This window comes from Echinops telfairi, unplaced genomic scaffold (genome assembly GCF_000313985.2).
Source record: "Echinops telfairi isolate 266 unplaced genomic scaffold, ASM31398v2 ScPeMD7_60;HRSCAF=208, whole genome shotgun sequence".
NCBI classification, from domain to species: Eukaryota; Metazoa; Chordata; class Mammalia; order Afrosoricida; family Tenrecidae; genus Echinops; species Echinops telfairi.
Genome location: NW_022103958.1, coordinates 42311841 through 42331993, shown reverse-complemented (window position 1 = coordinate 42331993; position 20153 = coordinate 42311841). Strand labels below are relative to the sequence as shown.

General features: G+C 39.1%; 1 protein-coding gene across 1 annotated transcript in view; it reads right to left on the bottom strand.

Annotated features, from left to right (window-relative positions):
* Window positions 1-20153, bottom strand: part of SBF2 (SET binding factor 2) — a 353360-nt gene that overhangs the window by 170720 nt on the left and 162487 nt on the right. Inside the window, exons 7-13 of the mRNA XM_045291145.1 lie at window positions 18009-18141; window positions 15417-15525; window positions 11294-11407; window positions 10591-10668; window positions 9405-9518; window positions 8679-8807; window positions 4993-5091 (exon numbers count right to left, since the gene is read on the bottom strand). Of these exons, the coding sequence (XP_045147080.1) occupies window positions 4993-5091; window positions 8679-8807; window positions 9405-9518; window positions 10591-10668; window positions 11294-11407; window positions 15417-15525; window positions 18009-18141 (776 nt within the window). The remainder of the gene's footprint in view (window positions 1-4992; window positions 5092-8678; window positions 8808-9404; window positions 9519-10590; window positions 10669-11293; window positions 11408-15416; window positions 15526-18008; window positions 18142-20153) is intronic.

Below are 20153 nucleotides of genomic sequence, written 5' to 3'. Positions count from 1 at the left end.
TGTGTATTAACCCTCTGGGGAACCCCTCCGACCACAGACCAGGGACGTGAGCGGCCTTGCCATCACAGAGTGCACTGCAGAGTGGATTCTTTCTGATGTAGTCTGCGGAACATTTAACACCTTCATCACTGGACTCCCATTTTCACTCAATTAAAATTTTCCATAGTTTATCTACTTTCATTTCAACTAAGGGTTTTTCTGTTTCACTCTGTTATTGTTGTTACCTTGGTATGCTTCTCTGTATATCAGACTCAGGATAGGTAAGTCTACAGAGACAATAACAACTGGATTTATGGGGTCTTGGGAGGATGGCAGGGGGGCGGAGGGGAAATGGGGAGCTAATAACGATGAGTACAGGAAAGAAGACTCGTTGTATAACGGATTGTGGCAATGATTGTGCAATTCTTGATATGACTGAACTACTGAAATACATGATATGTGGACCATATGCCAATGAAACAGTCAAAAACCAAGCTAGTCTGAACGCCAAAGTGGACTCCAAAACCAAACTGAAGCCTGTGGAGACAGTTCTGATCACAGAGCCTGCAGTGGAGTGGACTGTTTATGTCTCTTCTAGCCATCGTCCCTGTGACTCCCGCCAAACAACCTGTTCCTGATGGGTCTGGGGAAGACAAGGCAGGGGGGTGCTGGTCAACAGGATCCAGGCCTCCGAACCGGAGGTGGGGTGGAGTGGGGGGGCGGGGCGGGGGAGGTAACACTACCAGCAGAGAAATGAGCCAGCGGTGGAGAGCATCCTTTGGATCCTGCATCTCGCTTGCCTTCCTCTGCATGACCTCTGGTTTTTGGAATCTGCGGTGTGGTCTGTCACCTGACTTGGTTATACCATCTTCTGCACCCTTGGGGAGAAGAGGAGTGTCCGGATGGATGTCTGAATTTTGGATTTGGCACTTCCTAGAACCCACAACTATGTGAGCCTTTTTTTTTTTTTTTAAATGTTGTGAGTTCTGGGTGGCTAGTGCAGTGAACTGCAGAAACCTGGGCTGTCAGGGAGTATAATAACAGGAGAAGCTAACAGGGTGGATGATGTCAGAGGTGATGGAGTGGAACAGCAGTTTGGAAAGGTGGGACGTTTTGGATATATTACATCTTCACCTTCTTGGACTAGGTCTTGTGTTCATTTTCCTGAAAGAAATTGTTATTTCTCGACCCTACAGAACAGAGTGGAACTGCCCCTGTGGGTTTTCAAAGCTGCAAATCTTTCCCGGAGCAGAAAGCCTCATCTTTCTCCCAAAGAGTGAGTGGCTGTGGGGGATCAAACTGCTGCCCTTGCAGTTAACATCCCAATGGGTAACCCACTACACCACCTGGGTTCCTAAGGAGGGCAAACCTCAGGATCATCTATTAGGAATGAAAACAATTGCTGTATAGAAGTGATACTAATCATCTTCATGGGGTAAATCCTAACAACATTGACACAATTTGTGTCAATTTGATGTAGTTCCTTCCTCCTTTATTTTACCTTCTTGTTCCCCTCTTCTCTATAGAGAAGAGCAGCTTAATACCAGTTGTTGTTATTTACCCTATTCACAGTCCTCACAACACAATATTAGCAAGTTGTAGTAAGAAGATGAAAAAATGAGGATAGGTTCTTACAGTACTTTAAAAAGCAGTGAAGGAAAAAAAAAAAACAGTGAAGGAGAGAGGCTAAGTACCCATTCCAACTGTGAGTGTAATAAAGTATTTACAAACATCTGAATGGAATCACTGGGTCTCAATTATAACTCAATATTAAGGAAACTGTCAAATTATATAATTTGTTCTTGCTTACCCAAAGAGAATTTCAGAAATGAGACAAAGTAACGGACTAGCTAAAGATAGAACCATCTGGAATATTTCCTTGATTGACATCATTCCCCTCCCTGCCTCAATCAACTTCCTGCTTGGCCCAAGAAAGTAACTTTACCATCATGTCCTGCTCTTTAACTTTGCAAAAGTATTTACTTCAGGAATGCTGGTACTGATGTAGACTTTAGAATCTTAGAATAGGAAGAAAATGCATAAAGTCTGATGACAATTCACTGGGGTATTCTCAAATGTTTATAGGTCATATATGTGTTATTCTCTTTGTAAGAATGTGGAGGAGAATCATTGCCCTTAGAAAATGCCTAGCATAGTAGTTGCTCCAGGAGCCCTGCTGACACAGTGGTGAGGTGCTCCATTGTTAGCTGAAAGGTTGAGTGTTCAAACGCACCAGTCAACCTGCAGTTTACTTCCGTATAGAGGACAGCTAAGGAAACCCTATTGAGCAGAGTCATTATGAACTGGAATCAACTGGATGGCAAGGGTTTGGTTTCTGGAGTAGGTGCTTAATAAATACACGCAGAATGAATAGAATTGGTCGAATTAAAAAATTGGATTACGGGGGTGAGGGGCAAGTCCAATAAGGGCTCAAAACATTGAGAGTAGATTTGAAGGTGTATTTCCATTTCTTATCTAGGAATACAATCTCTCATCATGACTGTTTTAAAAATGTCATTTTTTAAAGGACAGAGGTGGTTTGTATCTTACATTCATTTATGCTGAGTGAAATAAGTCAATCACAGAAAGACAAATATGAGACCACTACTGTGAAAAAAAAATCAAGAAAAGCTCTACACATATGGAATGTATAATTACTAGGTTTAAAAAACTGTAATCATCAGTTCTATGTTGGTTTAGTTTGAGCTATGCGTCATTAAATTCTATAATGGCAAGAAAGGAGATCTGGAGATATTGACATTGTCTGCATTGCAGTGCTTGGCACAGCCCTTGCGTACGTGGGTGTTCAGGCGTTAAGAGTGACAACCTGCATCAGAAAGTCCAGCTCTAGCCGCTTACTGCCCACAAAATTTTACCTCCTGGAGCAACTACTATGCTAGGCATTTTCTAAGGGCAATGATTCTCCTCCACATTCTTACAAAGCTCCTGGGACTGCTTTGCAAAGACCCGAGAAATAAACGTCCAGTTACTAAAGAGATCCACAGCAGAGCCTCAATCCAGGACTCCCATTTGAGATTTTATTTTTCTTGGAATTTATCAATAAATCACTTCTAATAATCAAGAAACATAAATACCTGTCCTATTTCACAAGGTGTTTTCACGATTGAATGAGAAAGTACATTAAAGCCGTTAAGCAGAACAAAGTGTAACATCAATCAACTATTGGAAACATCAGTATTTTTCCAATCAGAAATGAGCCAATCTAATGGATGAAAATTCTTGAGCTTAAAGTCTGGATTCCATCACTCAATAACCATAAGATCCTGAGCCAGTTACCCCCCGTAAAATGGGGATCATGATCCCCACCTTACATTGTTGGTGTGAGGATTACAGCTGATCTATGTAAGATAAGCCACATACCTGGTATGTTGTACTAAACTCAGTGTTTCTTATTACATTAGTTTAACAAAGTCCTCATGGGCTTGTGCTGTACATGAGCTCTACAGTCATCATAGATATCAAGGCCAGCAGAGAACATATGGCTTTTTTCTAACAGATTCTTTGTATGTGTTTCAGCATGTTAATCTAGAAACACATTTATTATTTAGGCACAGTCATAGTTGGGGTTTAGAGAACCAGTCAGATGATTTAAAAGTAACAAAGTGTGATCAGTCAAGAAAATGAAATGGAAATAGATCCTGGGATGCAAGTAACTGAAAATCATTTATTATACTTTTGTTAAGCCAATATGTTATGATTTAGAATGTGATATACTTATGGACAGGCAAGTACTGCCTGTTAAGAAATGAATGGCCTAAAGTTAACCGTCAACTAATGTATCACTGTGTTAAGTGACTTAAGATAGAAACTAAATTCATCTTTTGATAGTCCTAAGAATGGGATGGCTAAGAATTATTACATGTGTTAGCCGCTGTTCCTTATAGACAAAGGCTACATGAGGGGCTTCAAAAAGTTCATGGAAAGATGGAATTAAAAGAACATGGAAACTTTCTGAAGGCCCCTCGCACATTTACGTTTAATATAGACACACACACACTCTCTCTCGCATGCACACCCACACACACCTGTGAAAGTCAGGAATTGTATAAGAAGGAAACTTGTCAGAGAGGGAAAACCCAGATTTCCACTAACAGGAGAGATAAAAAAATGGTAAGGCTGCACCCTTCCAAAGGCGGAAACTAGTGAGATCAGAAAAACAGCGTTGTCCTGTCACAGTCTAGCTCCCCCAGGTTCCTCGTATGTCCAGTAGGGCCAGGACATTGACCACCATTCCCATCTCTCTCTTTTTTAACTCTGTGTTCTTAAAGCACTTCTCCCTCAGGTTTCTCCTGGAAGATAGTCATTCCTAGCAGCTCAACTCTGAGAAAGCTTCATAAGCAGGGGCAATGGCAGTACTTAGAAACAAATCCATTTTTTCTGGATATATATCTCTCTCCTTTAGGCTCTCCTGTTTCTTGATAAGCAAATGATTATTTCACATTTTATCGCATCCTAATTCTTTTGATTTATTCAATTTCCTCTATCCAGGGCACACTTTCACCCTTCAGTTTCTGAGGTCACCTGCCAATTTGTTTATTAAAAATCATTCAATTTTTCACTCCCCGTCTGTTCAAAAAAATGCAACTCAATTTCCATGGCCTACCTGACAGTCTCTGTATTCTGTTGGAGCATTTTTCACTGGTCAGTTCTGAGTTGGTACTGGTTAGAGACTAGTGAGTCTAGTGTTTGTCTTAGCAATGGTCAATAATCCTAAGAATACAGAGACTCAGATGAAATTCATACTGAAGGCCAGTGACAAACTGGAGAATTGTGACTAAGATGTTTTATAATCCGTGATTGACAAGAGAATTATTGTGAAAAATATGGTCTGTTTCCATTTAGAGGAACAACTGTAAAATATTTTGACTTATAGTTCTAAAGTTTTAAGTCAGAAAAAAATATCACTAGAAAGAAGAAGCTTTTCTGTTTTGTAGAGAAAACATTTGTAATGCTTTTACAAAGAATGACAATCTAAATAATACATATACTTACATTTTTGAAAAGTTGCTCCGCAAGTTCTCTAACATGCTTTATCATCTTCAGTGGGTTATTTTCTTCTACTTTAATCCGCTCTACTTCAAAGGCTACCAACTTAGAAAAAGAATTAAATGGCAAAATATCAACTTCAAAGAATGCTAAGTTAGACAACGTGTGATAAATTCATGTAATTTGCAAGCCAAAAATAATCTAAAAGATTTTTATCAATACAAATAATTTAGATTTTTCCTGGGCTCTACTTTTAATTCCATGGGGCCCTGATGGTGCAGTGGTTGCAATTTGGGCTGATAACCAAAATGTCAGCAGTTTGAAACCAGCGGCTCTATGGGAGAAAGATGTGGCTTTCTATTCCTGTACACAGCTGGTCTCAGAAGTCCACAGGGGCAGTTCTGCCCTGTCCTGTATGGTCCCATGAGTTGGAATAGACTCAAAGGCAGTGAGGGTTTTTTGGGATTCCTTATGTCAGAGTTGAGTCCTTGGCTGGTCTAGTAGTCTCTCCTTGATGACTTATGGACCTATTTGTTTCGGGGAAAAGTCATCTCTTGGGTTCATTTGTCCAATCATTCTCTAGACCTTACTCAAAGAATTGCAAATAGTCTCCAAACATCCCCCTACCTTACAAAATGGGGTGAGTGTGTACTATACTGAGCAAATCAGAGTCTGCAGACAATGTCATCTGGGACAAATGCAGCCTCCAGGGTTTTAGTTTCTGCATCTAAAATAACATGGAAGAACAAGTGGCCCTAGGCTCCCTCTACCTATCAAATAAATTCTAGTCCATCTCCCTTCTGACTAATTTACTGAGAGAACTAGCTGAGTTTGTATGTGTATATTTGGGATAGAGAAAAGGGTGTCAACAAGGGAAAATATGCAAATAAATACATTTTAAGTATCATGTGGGATATTTCTCTTTAGGATTCCTTGGGGCATATTTGAAAAACCACCACCCACTACCTTGGAGTAGATTAGGATCCTTTAGGATGGTGTGGAATCATCTCATAGTTCCATGGGTGTAATCTTCATGAAAGCAACCTATCACATCTTTCTTTCATGAAGCAGCGGGTGGGTTCAAACCATCGACCTTGGGGTTAACAGCCACTACACTACCAGGGCTCCTGGAGAATGTAGCCATATAAACCCATGATGACACATGTTCTAGGCCATGGCTCAGAAAGACTGTCTAGCACTTCTGTCCTTAGAGCATGCCTCTTTTTGACAAGAGTGTGGGGATAAGGCAACATACTACCTCTCAAAGCTTCACTAGCTCCCCCACCCCCACCAAGTTCCCAATGTGGTAAGCTGCCTTTGCCTGAGTGAAAACAAGGGTCCCTTTTCATGGAAAAAATGCTGTTTTCCTATAAACTAAAACACCAAACACACTGCCTACAAGTCCATTCCAACTGACAGGGACCCTGTAGGACAGGGTAGAACTGTTCCTTTGGGTTCAGAGACTAAATCCTCCTGAGAGCAGAGAGCCTCATCTTTTTCCTGCACAGTGCTTGATGGGTTTAAACCACTGAGCTGGAGGTCAGCAGCTCAATGCTTACCCCACTGTGCCACCAGAGCTTCGTATGTTCATTCCTATACAAAATAATGGTTAAAAAGGATAGGAGAAATTACTTAGATCTGGTATCCTCTTGGACCCTTGGCTGATGTATACTACACATAAACAAACTACATTCAAGTAACATCAGGAAGATACCAGAAATCATCACTACAGGTGGAACACAGAAACTGGATGGACAATAAGAGGAGGCCCAACAAGAATCAGGAATGGAGTTCTTCTTGCCTTACCACTGTTTCCAATCTAGATGTTACACATACACAAAACACACAATAAAAAAGTGGCCATATAAAATTGGTGGTGAAATTCTCTGACAGGCTAAAGGTCCTAGAAGATCTGCTGCGTAAGCATTGGGCTGCTACCTGCAAGGTTGGTGATTGTAACTCGCCAGCCGCTCCATGGGATAAAGTTGAGGCTATCTATCCATGAAAGATTTACAACCCCAGGAACCCAATATCAGGTGACTATGAGCCAGGGTGGACTCAATGGCCATGGGTAAGACAGGCTAACAGCTCTCTGGGAGCAGAAATGGAGCATGAAGGGTCATGGTTAGGCTGAGAAGTAGAGGAAAGGGACCCCAGAGTGGACGGAGGGCCTTTAAAAGTAGCTAGAGGCTGAAGCAAGCCAGCTTTCTGCAAGTCATCGTTCTGACTTTTTAGCTGTGGTGAAGCTGACCCCGGGCTCCTTCTACTTCCTTAGTCAACCAGAAGGACTTACTAAGGAAAATAGGGATGGGAAAGAAAGACGTTACATCAGTCATCATTCAGAATTCTAATTTAACTCATAAAGCTCTATGTATTAAGTACTTCGCTCAGGATATAAAGCCATTGAATGTTAGTATTAGATAATCGGTGATTAATTGATGATTATTTATTAGAAGGAACAATCTGCCTAAGAGCAATCTCTTCATATGCTTTGTATTATTAACTAAAAGCACTTGATACATAATTAAACATGTCTCTTCTTGAATATTTACTTGTGAATAATTATCTTTACATAGCATAAAAAGTGATCCTTCTTTGAACCAAGGATCTTTAAGGTCTTGAATCGTCTTTGGACTAAATAAAACTACTAGAATCAAACTGTGTCTACTCTTCTTGTTCTTAGGCCCTAAAATTGCTTTTCCTTTTTAGATTTCAGGGACTTTTTTATTATTCCAATATATGTAGTGTTCTTTCAGAAGTTGAAATGGAAACAATATTCATTGTTCAATCCACCAAAACGAGTTGCTGAGAAGAGTTGAAGGATAAAAGAGAAGATACCTTTAGAAAGAGAGAGAAAGCACAGCAAACGCAAAAGAGTCTTTACTTCAAGTTACCTCTGTCCTGTTTCTTTCCTTATGTGGCCGGTTCCTAAAGATGGAGGCTACATTGGTCGTCCATTTATTTAGTGTCTCCACACTATAGGTTGGAATTGACTAGGTGGTAGTGAACTTGGTGTTGAGTCTGGAAGGGAAGCTAGGAGCCCTGGGTGGTGGGTGGGTTAAGCACTGGGATGCTAACTGCAAGCCACTCAGCAGGAGACAGATGAGGCAGTCTGCTTCTGGAAGATCTGCAGTCTTGGAAATCCTAGGCTGCAGTTCTACTCTGCCTATAGGGTCTCCATGGGTCAGAATCCACCCAACTGCAGTGGGTTAAGTGAATTAGACAAACATACATTAGAAATTAATAAGAGTGCCACTAAGCTCAACGATGACTCTGTACCACTGACAGACTTAAAGGTAAATGTAGTTTGAGTCACATGTCTAAATATAAAAAATCAGACCCTTTTCCTTGTGAAACTGATTTAAAAAAACCCCACAGTACTATTGTCTCTAAAAATAAAGTTTCTATGTATAGAACAGAAACACTATAAACATTTTAAAGGATTTTAAGCGATCATTTAAAAATCCAGCTCAAGATTTTTGTGTAATTCTAACACCTCCTATAATTTTCCCTAACTTTTCTAATCCACATTATAAATACAATCTGCTGAACATAATAGAAAACAACACTTAGATGTTATATTTAATTTATAATAGATTTATGATTTTGACCAGCCATTTAAGAATACCATTCTACTTCTAAATACTGATCTATTTTTGTCTGTAAGTCATGCACTGATTTTATAAGGATACCTCATCAAAGAGATCACAGGATCGATAGGGAAGGCCTCTTTCTGAAACAAACCCTGCAAAGGCCATGCCGCCGAGTACTTTGGTGAGGAAATCATTCTCAACCAAACCACGCTGCCCCAGGAAAGCTGTCTGCAAAGACAGAAAATGGGAAATGAATAAATTAATTTGTCACTTAGTAATGGACAAAATGGTCAAAGCAAAAACAGAGTAGAAAGGGTGAAGCCTCTATAAATACTTTCATGCATAAATATGCAGTTATGAAACCTATTTCCTTGGAAAGGGTTTTCTGTTCTGGCCTGAAATAGAGCACACAATTGTTCCATATCTGCAGGGGAGGGGTTCCAAGATCTGCCCCCTTTTCCACAAATGCTCAAGCCTCTTATGTGAAGCCGTATATCATTTGCATATGAATCCAAAGATGTTGAGCCCTTGGGTATAATAAATACCGGAAAGAATAAAAATAAATCTGTCCATAAGATAAGGAGAGATCAGAAATTACTACTCAACTTTAAAAGAGAAATGTTTGTAAAGATAATAAACACTAAAGAAAAATATTAAGTCATTTCCATAGTATGATTAAGAATGACCAGAAACACCCCCCCCAAACAAGAAGCTTTAAATAACCATATTTCATATAAAAATGCCTGGCAAGAAAAAGACAACAATGCAGTTTTACTAAATTAGAGTCTGCTTTTTGGAGAAATACAATATAGTACCATATCTTACCTTGTGGAAATGTATTACTGGTTCTGCATGAATTCTTATAAGTTGTAGGCATGATCTATATCCTTGGAAAAGTTGTGCAAATAATCTAAGGAAAACTGCGCGCACTTCTTTATCCTGAACATATTATAAGAAATATATAATTTACTTTCCTTAAAACACACATGAGATACCATCAAATCTTAAAGTTGGGAAGAACTTTTACGATTATCCAATAAGTCTTGTTGTAGCAAGCTTGAGTCGAATCCAGCCAGTCTATCCACTTGTTGCGTAGCTTAGGCTGTTAAAATTCTTTATATTGAACCAAACAAGACTTGCCTCTTGTACGTCTGATTTTTTTCTCAGGGAAAACATAAGACATGGAACTTTACCAGGTTAACGAGGGTGTATTGCGCAACTCCACTGGTTTTTATAGCCACCAAAATAACTACCATCAAATATAAAAGAAAACCAAAGGATTAAACTTGAAATCTATTACGTTATTTTAGTGTACATACTTTATGAATATCTATTCTTATACTAATATGAGAAAAATCTATTTTGAGAATCCCCATTTTAGTACTATAAGGAAACTTAAAAGATTTATTTAGCCAACAATTAATGAGGAAATGAAAGTCAAGATGCTTCAGTAACTTGTTAAAGGTGTCTATCCTGTAAGGCTCCTTACTGGCAACAAAACTCACTCCTTAGAAGTGCACCGGACCAGGTCAAAGCTCACTTCAAGGGCATGCATGGACAAAACATTACAATAGGGGCATTCTGTTATACATGACCACCCCTGCCCCCTCATTCATGGTTTCTAATCAGAATTTGTCTTAGCGAGCTACCCTTCCAAAGTTAATTATCTGGTTATCAACAATCTTTGCTTTCATTTTTTAAATCCTTTTTTATTCTCCCATGGCTCTTTCAAGGTGACCCTTGGAGCACTTTTCCAAGTTATAACTTAGGTTCTGATTTTTTGTCATATACTTATTTTCAACTCCTCAGGGCAACAGTATCAGCCCTGCTTCCCCTCCTGGCCATTGCCGGACACAAACAAAGTGGCTGGTGATTTTCCCAATTTCTAATTTGGTACACTTTTTAATGTTACTAGATAACAAAAAACTCTCACTTCACCCAATTTCTTTAACAACCTTACAAATAAAAACACAGCACTCCACACATTGTGAAACTAAAGTACTAGACTTACCAGCATTTTTGAGTGGGATAGAGCTGTTCGTGGGGGGGGGAAAGCATGATCGGCTACTTCCAAGTCTGGGTGTAAAATCTAAAGTAAAAATAGTTCTATTATATAAAATATTTTAATATCAATAAGATACTTAAATCAGTGCCTTTTAACCTAGTATTTTCCTAGATGATAAGTGAAAGATACCAGATTTCAATGCTATTTAAATATAGTTATAGTAAACAAACAGTTATTCAAATAAAAAAAGGATGCCTACCTAGTAACCCATATAATCTCCATGCTTCACTTTAGTAAATAGTGAGCTTGTCACCTCATGGATAAACATTCATCTCACAATCAAGACCAGGAAATAAGAGGGCTAGGAATAGGGTATGATTTGCTCAATAAGTATCAATTGGTAGGAGCTAGACTGGAATTCAAATCTCCAGAGTCGCCACCAGGGCTCTATCCCATTGCCCAGGAGGCCTCATGGTGCAGTGGGTGAAGCGACAGGTTCGAAATCAGGCGGTGCTGTTCTGTTCTTGTCCACAGGGTCACTGTGTCACTGTGACTCGGAACCCATGTGCTTCCCTCTGCAACCACACCATAACTACTGCTGCTACCTCGTCGTGTGACAGTTTTACAGTAACTACACAGATAATATTCTTAATTTCAACTATCTATAAGATTTAAATTAAGAAAAAACCCTTATTAACACATGTCATACCAAGGAAAGAGCTGCTTGAGTCTGATGCAGAAGTGGTTCCGGGAGGGAAGACAGGTGGATACATTCAGGAATTTTAATAGTGCCTCCATCCAAATCTGCTATGATTACATCTAACTGAAATAAAAAATGAAGGGATGCTTGTTACACAAATTAATCTGGCCTTCACTTTTTAAGGGACAGACTCTTGGAAGTCTACAAAGATAGAACTACTGCTGGCTTCATGGTTTCTGCCTATAATTTCCATCTTCCTTTGAAATATGTGTGACCATGTGGCAGTTTCAGGCAATGGAAGGTCAGAAGTGATGTGATCATTTCGTGCCTTGATGACAGAAGGTATGTCAGGAAGAAAAGAGCATGCTGTCTTTCCCTTTGCCACAGACTAAGGGATGAACTGCTGGGAAGCCTTGAGCTTTCAGATGATGACAATGCTGAAGGGATTCTGGACTGCAGATGCCCTCACAGAATTAAATGGTTTATGAGCTGCTGCACCAGTGTTAGGTAAAACTTCATTTTCTTTGACCGTTGTAATTTGGATACTTTATTATAGCAGTGTAGGCCATATCCTAAATAGCATAGTAATCATTACACAAAAGTCCTAGGAAAGCAAAGGGTGCTTAAGAAAAAAATTGATTTCTAGTATTTTACATCATCTATTAAAAATAAATTACATAAGATACATAAAATTACATAAATTATATAAATTACGTAAAATAACAGATAAACTAGCCAAGATTACTGAAGTTATTACACTGATAATCACTGATTCATTCTAACTTACTCATTATGAAATTTATGTTAGTAACTCTTGGTTCATTCCAACTTCAGTGATTCTTTATATGTAGTAGTAATAAAATTACCTACAAACCATGTGGGTGTACTTCTAATAAATATGAATTAGCCTTTACTGAATGCTTATTGGTGTATTAAACTTCAGAAAGTTCAAGGACAACTTTCATTATCTTTTCATTCTATTTCTACATAAACTTTCTAAAACTCTCGCATGTATTTTTCACATGGTGATATCAAGGTGTTAAACAGGAAGTAGATGCCAACATATAGTTAGGAAGAATGAGTCATGTATCACTCAGGGTCTTGTTTATACTTACAATGTCAAATAGTGTTTTGTTAGCTTATATGGCACAGCTCACTTGATCACCTCTCACCACTAGCATTACTGGATGAGCACCAAAGAGCTTATCTCTCTGCTAGCATTTAAAACGAAAACAGAAGTAGAATTACAAAATCTTAAGGACTTTATGGCTTACAGATATCACATGGTCCCACTTCTCAATAAAGACATTTTCTTAAATATCCCTGTCATATAAATTCCTTCCACTTGCCATGCTTGGGAGTTCACGCCTCACATAAGGAATCCCATGCCATCAACGGGAAGCTCTAATAGTTCTCTATATGCTGAACAGAAAGATTTCTCTATAAATATTCATTTTCTTCCTTGGAGTGGCTGAGGGTTGTGAACCGAGCTCCTTACTGCCAGCAGCCCAACAACCAATCCACAGCACCATCGGGTCTCTTTGACAGTCTCTCTTCAAGTGAAAACTCAGAAATAAACCAATTATTCCAGAATTGGCTTGAGTACTGAATATTCTCGAGTATAAGCCAATCTGAATATCCGCCGAGGCACCTAATTTTACCACAAAACTGCATTAAAATGTGCTAAAATGCCACACCTACACAGAGGCAGGCCGGGAGGGAGGAAGAGAAAGAGCGAGCCGGACTGGACCCCACGACAGAGGACATTTCTGAACCCCACAAAATGGATGGAACCAAGAAGAGAGCATACCAGATCAGCAGCTGGAGCAAGGCAGAGCTACAAAGCCCCTGAGGAGCCCCCAAGGGGGCGGTCCAGGCTGGGAGGGGCAGCTCCCGGACAGTCTTGAAGGCCAGCAAACAGACCCAGGATTTTTGTGTATTTCTTCTCTCTTATTTTATTAAAATTTTTTTCTTATTCATTTACTATTTTCATTTTTAAAAATCAGTTTGGGCTATGTCATAGTCAATGTACTTACCTATATAGGTTAGGCACCGGGCATGCCCAAGGTGAGAGCAGCGGTTGAGGGTGGTGGGGGAAGGGGTTGGTGAGCAGGCTGTGCCATGGACAGGGGAACAGTGGGGTGTTGGAGTCAATAACAAGAAGGAGATAGGGATCCCAGGTGGGGGCGGGGTGTGTGTGTGTGTGTGTGTGTGTGTAGCAGCAAACTAGCTAAGAGGAGGTACCAAGAGGCAGAAATAGGGGGAAAGTGACAGTGGGGCAGGAGGAAGGTCAAAGGAAGCAGAGGAAGGACCAAGGAAGCAAAGCGATGGACAGAGGTACAAACATGGCGGTGTGCATATGTAAACACATTCATCCACACAAATGGAGGTATTGGCCCATGTCCATATACTTATACAGCAATACACTGAGGTAGGAATGGACTTTGGGCCTCTTCTCATACCCTCCCTCAATACAAGAACACTGTTCTAATCAATCGGCAGTCTGAGATGTTCACCATCCCGACAAAATCACTGAAGACAAAACAGGTGCATAAGCAAATGTGGTGAAGAGGGCAGATAGTGTCGGGCTATTAAAAGATATAGCATCTAGGGTCTTAAAGGCTTGAAGTTACACAAGCTGCCATTCAGCAGTGAAGCAACAAGTCCACATGGAAGAAGCACACTGCCAGTGCAACCACGAGGAGTCATAGGGACCAGGTAATAGGGGGAAAAGGGGGAGAGGGAGGGAGAAAGGGGGAACTGACCGCAATGATCCACACATAACCATACACCCCTCTACATGGGGAAAAACAACAGAAAACATAGGGCAAAGGAGACAACAGTTAGTGTGAGAGATGAAAATAATAATGTAAAGCCTATTGGGGGGGGGTTATAAGGGTGGAGGGGAGGGGGAGGGAAAAAAGAGCTGGTATGGAGTGCTCAATGGAAGGTGGGTGTCTGGAAAAGAGTGAGGGTAACATGTGTGCAAACGTGCTTGATTCAGTTGATGTGTGGATTGTGGTAAGAGTTGTACGAGCCCCCAATAAAATGATATTTAAAATTTTAGGCCTCTTACAGCTTTTGTAGCATTCCATCCATCAATTGTATCAGGCATGTTGTACATGTGTTGTCATAATCATTACTTTCTATTTGAGCCCTTGGTGATAACCTTTTGCAAATTATTCCACCACCATTAACATAAACTCCATGTCCTCTAAGCAAACACTCTTCCTCCTTTGCCCATGGTAACCATTGGTCAAGTTTGGTTTCTTTTTTCTTAGTTTTCCTAATTTAATATTCGCATAACATACATTCCATAGTTGAGTCATTTAAAGAAAGACTTGTATATATACACCATCATACCTCCCCCCCCAAACAAAAGTGCTAAAAAACTTGGCTTATACTTGAGTATATATGGTATATTCATTACCTTCTCTGGTTTTTTTATTCAGACAACATTAAAAAGAATATTTGGTAGGGGTTCATACTGAATTTGCGTTCTATTAAAACCCTTTGGTCTTTTGAAAATTCTTTTTTTGATTTGTTAGTTACCAGCCATTAAACACGAACACACACCTCATTTTGATAGGAATAAAATAAGCATTAATAACAAAAGTATAAATAAAATGCTAATTAGTAGGTTATTTTATCTTTTTTTCCTCATATATAGGATGACAAATACAGAATGGTAGAGTTGGTATACAAAAAGGTGGACATTCTAATATAAAATCATTTTTCAAATCTCCCAAACTTACTATAAAGCAAAATTAGTACATGTAGACTCTTCAAAGGTCCCTTGGTGGTGTCATGGGTTACACATTGGGCTGCTAACCACAAGGACAACAGTTCAAAGCCACCAGTCACTCTGCACTAGAAAGAGGAGGTTTTCTACTCCCTTAAAGATTTAGTTTTGGAAACCCACAAGGGGAAGCTTCACTCTGTCCTACATGGATACTATGACTCAGAATCAACTCAATGGCAGTAAGTGAGCTTTTTCAATGACACTTTCTTCTTCTTTTAATTGGGAATGCAATAAATTTGGAATTACAAATTAATTGAAATGCTATAGGACTCAAAGATATACAATAGAACTTTGGCTCATTAACTGACAGTTTTAATGGTGAATACTTACAAGTTCATGGACATCAGTTTTAAAGATCGAATGAACTCCAATAATGAAAGGTGTTGGGGAACTCAGGACCTCTAGCAGCTGAGCCGGGAGAATGGGAATATAAGGATAACTGAAAATAATAGAAATATGTGTCAGTTTCCCCCCCATAATATAAATATATATTTTATGGTGTATGAATTTGAAACTGTCCACATTTAGAAGTTGTAAGGTTAACAACTGTGTCCATATATTTCATAATGGAAATATATTTTTTGAAATACTCATATAAAAGATATGATTAAATATAGTAAGATGTAACTAGACCCCAGGCCAGCTTCTAATCTTTATTCCTCCTGGAAAAGCAAATTCTCCTTAGGTATTTTGATCTTGCTTCAAACACTTTTTCTTATATAGAAATCTGACATTAGACTGTAACTCTGACTCCTGGAAGGGTTTTCCCTCCCAATACTGGGCAAAAATTTACCTATATAACACAATCATCTAATTCCATTTTCTATAACTGATTTTTACATTCATAAAACAATGATGAAATAAAAAATGTTAAGAATACTTCTTATCTGAATGGTGAAAATTACATAGTTAAAACATTTTAAAATAAACTTTAGGGCATTTAAAATTTGTTTTTAATTTGTCTGAGCCCGTTTCATATATTTTAGAAATGTCAAATTGAATACTAAGTATTTGGGAACACAATATTCTACTTATAGCACTATCAGGAATTGTTGTTTTTTGTTTTAACTTCTTATTGAATTTTAACATAAACCTCCAACAATAAATAAAAGTATAATGAAGTCCTACATATCTAATCCAACTTTGATAATTAGCAATGCATGGAGCAAATTCAAATATACGTCATTTGTTATACATAAACAGTAGGTGTCTAACAGGGAGGGGGGCTGCTATTTCCCACCCCCAGACCCAAGGTAGAGTTATCACACCTAAAAATTAATAATCTCTTAATATCAAATAATCAGTTAACATTGTTTATTGTTCAAGCCATGGTAACAGTCATTGAACATACTGTTTGGAAACATATATATATTGCTATTTTTTAAAGAGGAAATGATTGATTTATTGGCAGATGACGGAGAAAGAATAGCCTGGGTAAATGCACATAGCAGGGTTTTCAATGGTCAGTTCCAATTTGATCACCTGCTGAGACTGTATTTCTTTTTTTTTATCATTTTATTAGGGGCTCATACAACTCTTATCATAATCCATACATAAATCAATTGTGTAAAGCACATTTGTACATTCATTGCCCTGGAAACATATTTTTATCTTCTTTTAGGATAATACTTTTATCACCAACTGTATTAAAAAATGATATTTTATTGACAATACTTTTCAAATTAAACAATTTTTCATTTAATTAAAACTCAGTAGTGGACAACTTTAAAAATTCTCAAATTCTAGCTTAGATTTCTATCAGAATCATGAAGCTGCAGAGGGGCACTGGGTCTCTAGTCAAGTGCTCCCTCAATGCAAGAGGGAGTACTTTATTCTAATAACCAGACATTCTGTGATGCTTATCTTCCTGACATGAGCGCTGAAGTAAAAATGGGTGCATAAGCAAATGTGGTGAAGAAAGCTGATGGTGCCCAGCTATTCTATTAAATGATACAGCATCTAGGGTCTTAAGGGATTGAAGCTAAATAAGCAGCCATCTAACAGGGAAGCAACAAAGCCCACATGGAAGAAGCACACCGGCCTGTGTGATCACGAGGTGTTAATGGGAACAGGTATTAGGCATAAGAAGACCCCAAACAAACAAATATATTGATGCAAATGATGGGGGTCGGGGCGGAGACCCATGCCCATCTGTAGATAATTACACATTCCCTCACAGAAGGGTCGCAAGGAAGGAACAAGTCAGCCAGGGTGCAGCACAGCACCATTGGAACACACAATATTCCTCTAGTTCTTTAATGCTTCCTCCTCCCGACTATCATGACCCCAGTTCTACCTTAAAAATCTGGCTAGCCCAGAGCATAGACACTGGTACAGGTAAGAGCTCTGGACACATGGAATCCAGGACAGATAAACCTTTTAGGAACAGCAGTGTGAGTAGCAATACCAAGAGAGTAGGGGGACGGTGTGGGGAGAAGAGGGAGAAATGAGGAGCCTACTACAATGACCCATGTATAATTCTCCCTCCCCAAGGGGGCGAACAACAGTAATACGGACGAAGGGAGACAGCGGGCAGTATAAGATATGAAAAGAATAATAATAATTTATAATTTATCAGGGGTCCGTGAAGGTGGGAGAGTTGGGGAGGGAAGGAAAAAGAAAAAGGAGCTGATACTAAGGGCTCAAACAGAAAGAAAATATTTTGAAAATGATGAAGGCAACATATGTACAACTATGCTTGATACAATTGATGTATGGATTGTTTAAGAGCTGTAAGAGCCCCCAATAAAACGATTTATTTATAATAATAGTTAAAAAAAGAATTATGAAACTGGTCAGTAAACAATGATATAATAATAATAAGCTTATGTGCTTCAAATCATTGTATTATAACATTCTGGTTGGCGGCCAATGAGTAATGCAGAATTTAGAATAAATGAGAGTACAATGAAAAAGCCTCACCTATATTTAAGAGGGAACATTAGCGATTCCAGGGCTCTGCAAGCATCACTAAGTCTCTGGAAACTTGCCGAATGGAAGAGAACTTTATTTTCTGTGAGGACTGCACAAAAAAGGCTGAGGACGTTCTGAATTCCTGGAAACACAAGAGCAAATGCTTATAAAAAACACTTAATTGTATATGCATCTTCGATAAATAGAACAGTTTGGAATATGGGGGGGGGGGGGGAATGGCCAATAGTTTTGGAATCTTTGAAAGAATATGATTCAGCTATAAATTCTATATAACCCGTGTATGTTTCCCCAAACTTTCAGTGTTATTTGCCTCTCTTCTTCAAATCAGTGTAATAGTCACAGAACCTACTGTTTAGAAATATATCATTATCTTCTTTCAACATCATCCCCCAAGGACTATTTCTCTCTAGAATGGTGTCAATAATTTTAAGACCTCTTAAAGTCTATTTTTTGGTTGTCAAAACATGTATATCAACTTTATTATTATAATTTGTGTAGTAAATATTTTTCACCTTTTTTACTTAAACTATTTTATTTTTGTAAATAGCACAGTTATTTTTGAACCCCGTCTGACAGTCTGTCTTGTACTAGATTATTTAATGTTTATATTTATTGTATCTTATTGTATGTTTTTAATTTAGTCTCTTTTTCCTTCCTTTTGATTTGTATTTACCCCACTTCTTTTATCTCTTCTTCTAATGTGTTACTTCTGAGCTGTTTCTATTTTTTGTGTGGCAATTCTAAAAATCACAACATGCATGTTTGCCAAATCCAAGTTAAATACACCTACTTCTCACTTAACAATACTTTGCTACTATTTGACATTTCTGGTTTATAACCAGAGTGAAAATCTGATGTTGGACCATTTTGTGCATTAAAGAGGTGGTGGACGAGACAGTAAGGGCTACTGAGAGTTCCCTCCCTTGGTTAGGGCCTTCCAGTGGCCTTTGCAGAGTCGGGCCACTCTGTGTCAGGCCTTGAGCTCCCTCTTAACAGTGGGTTGCCACATACAGCTGCATGAGGCAGGCCTCCTGGTTGATTTGGAGGCTGCAGCCAAGCCAGCAGGATTCTGGGATCCAGCTCCTTTGTGGGGCTGAGGCCCTGCAGCTCAAAATTGCTATAGGGTGTGGAGGTTGAAAAGAAGGGGTTAGGGAGGGGTTTTAAAGATATGTGTGAGAGGTTAATGACATCCCAAATCAGTCAACAACACCTCCCAGTCCTCTATGTGGGTGAGGTTGTGTGTGTGACCAGTCTTCTATCAGAGTCTTAGAGACCTGAGGCAAAGCAGGCTCCAGGATCAAGAATGCAGGGCTTTTTTCCTGTGGTAGGAGCAGAATCCTGGAGGCAACCCTGGAGGGACGCTCTGGGCTAGCACAGAAGGAAGGTGACTGTGTACTCCAGTCACAGCCCAGCTTTACCCAATTTTGTCTCCTCCAAGTTCACATCTCTGCAGAATAATAATCTATACCTGATTGTTAAGATGATCCTAATGTCTTAATGAAAAGAAACTGGATAAATGGAAGATCTGTGGAAGAAAAAAAATGCTCCACTTTCACATACCACTGATTTTTGCATAATGGTGTGGCCTGTGGGACCTAACCATGCCCATAAATGAGGAGGGGGTGTATAATGTTTCTTTTCTTTTTATTTTTGACTTAAGTAATTTTTCTTTTTATGAATTCATCCTTAATCACATAGACCCATTAAATTCAAGAGATTCCATTAGTTACCTCAAGGTAAAATATTCCTTAAACTGGGGGTTTCAAAAAGTTGGTGGAAGAGTTCCATTATCATTAGATTTTATTCTTCCACGTACCTTTTGAAGCCCCCTCCTTTGTCCCTTTATTATTTGAAGCTTGCCACTTCAGTGATACATGCACACTTTCTCAGTCCATTTTTCATTTTTTGATATTACAAACCTATTGTTTGGACTGAGCTAAGGCAGATCAGGACCTGCTTCGCTGCAAGTCCCTGCAGCTTCCCCCTGTAATGAGGAGCCTGAAAAGCAATGCCTGGAAGAATGCAATGCCTGACTTCCTGATAGCTGACTGACTGACCGCCGGCCTACCTGCGCGGGAGCTGGTAAACTATACCCTGGATCATAAATCTTGCTACTGCAGCACAGACACCCCC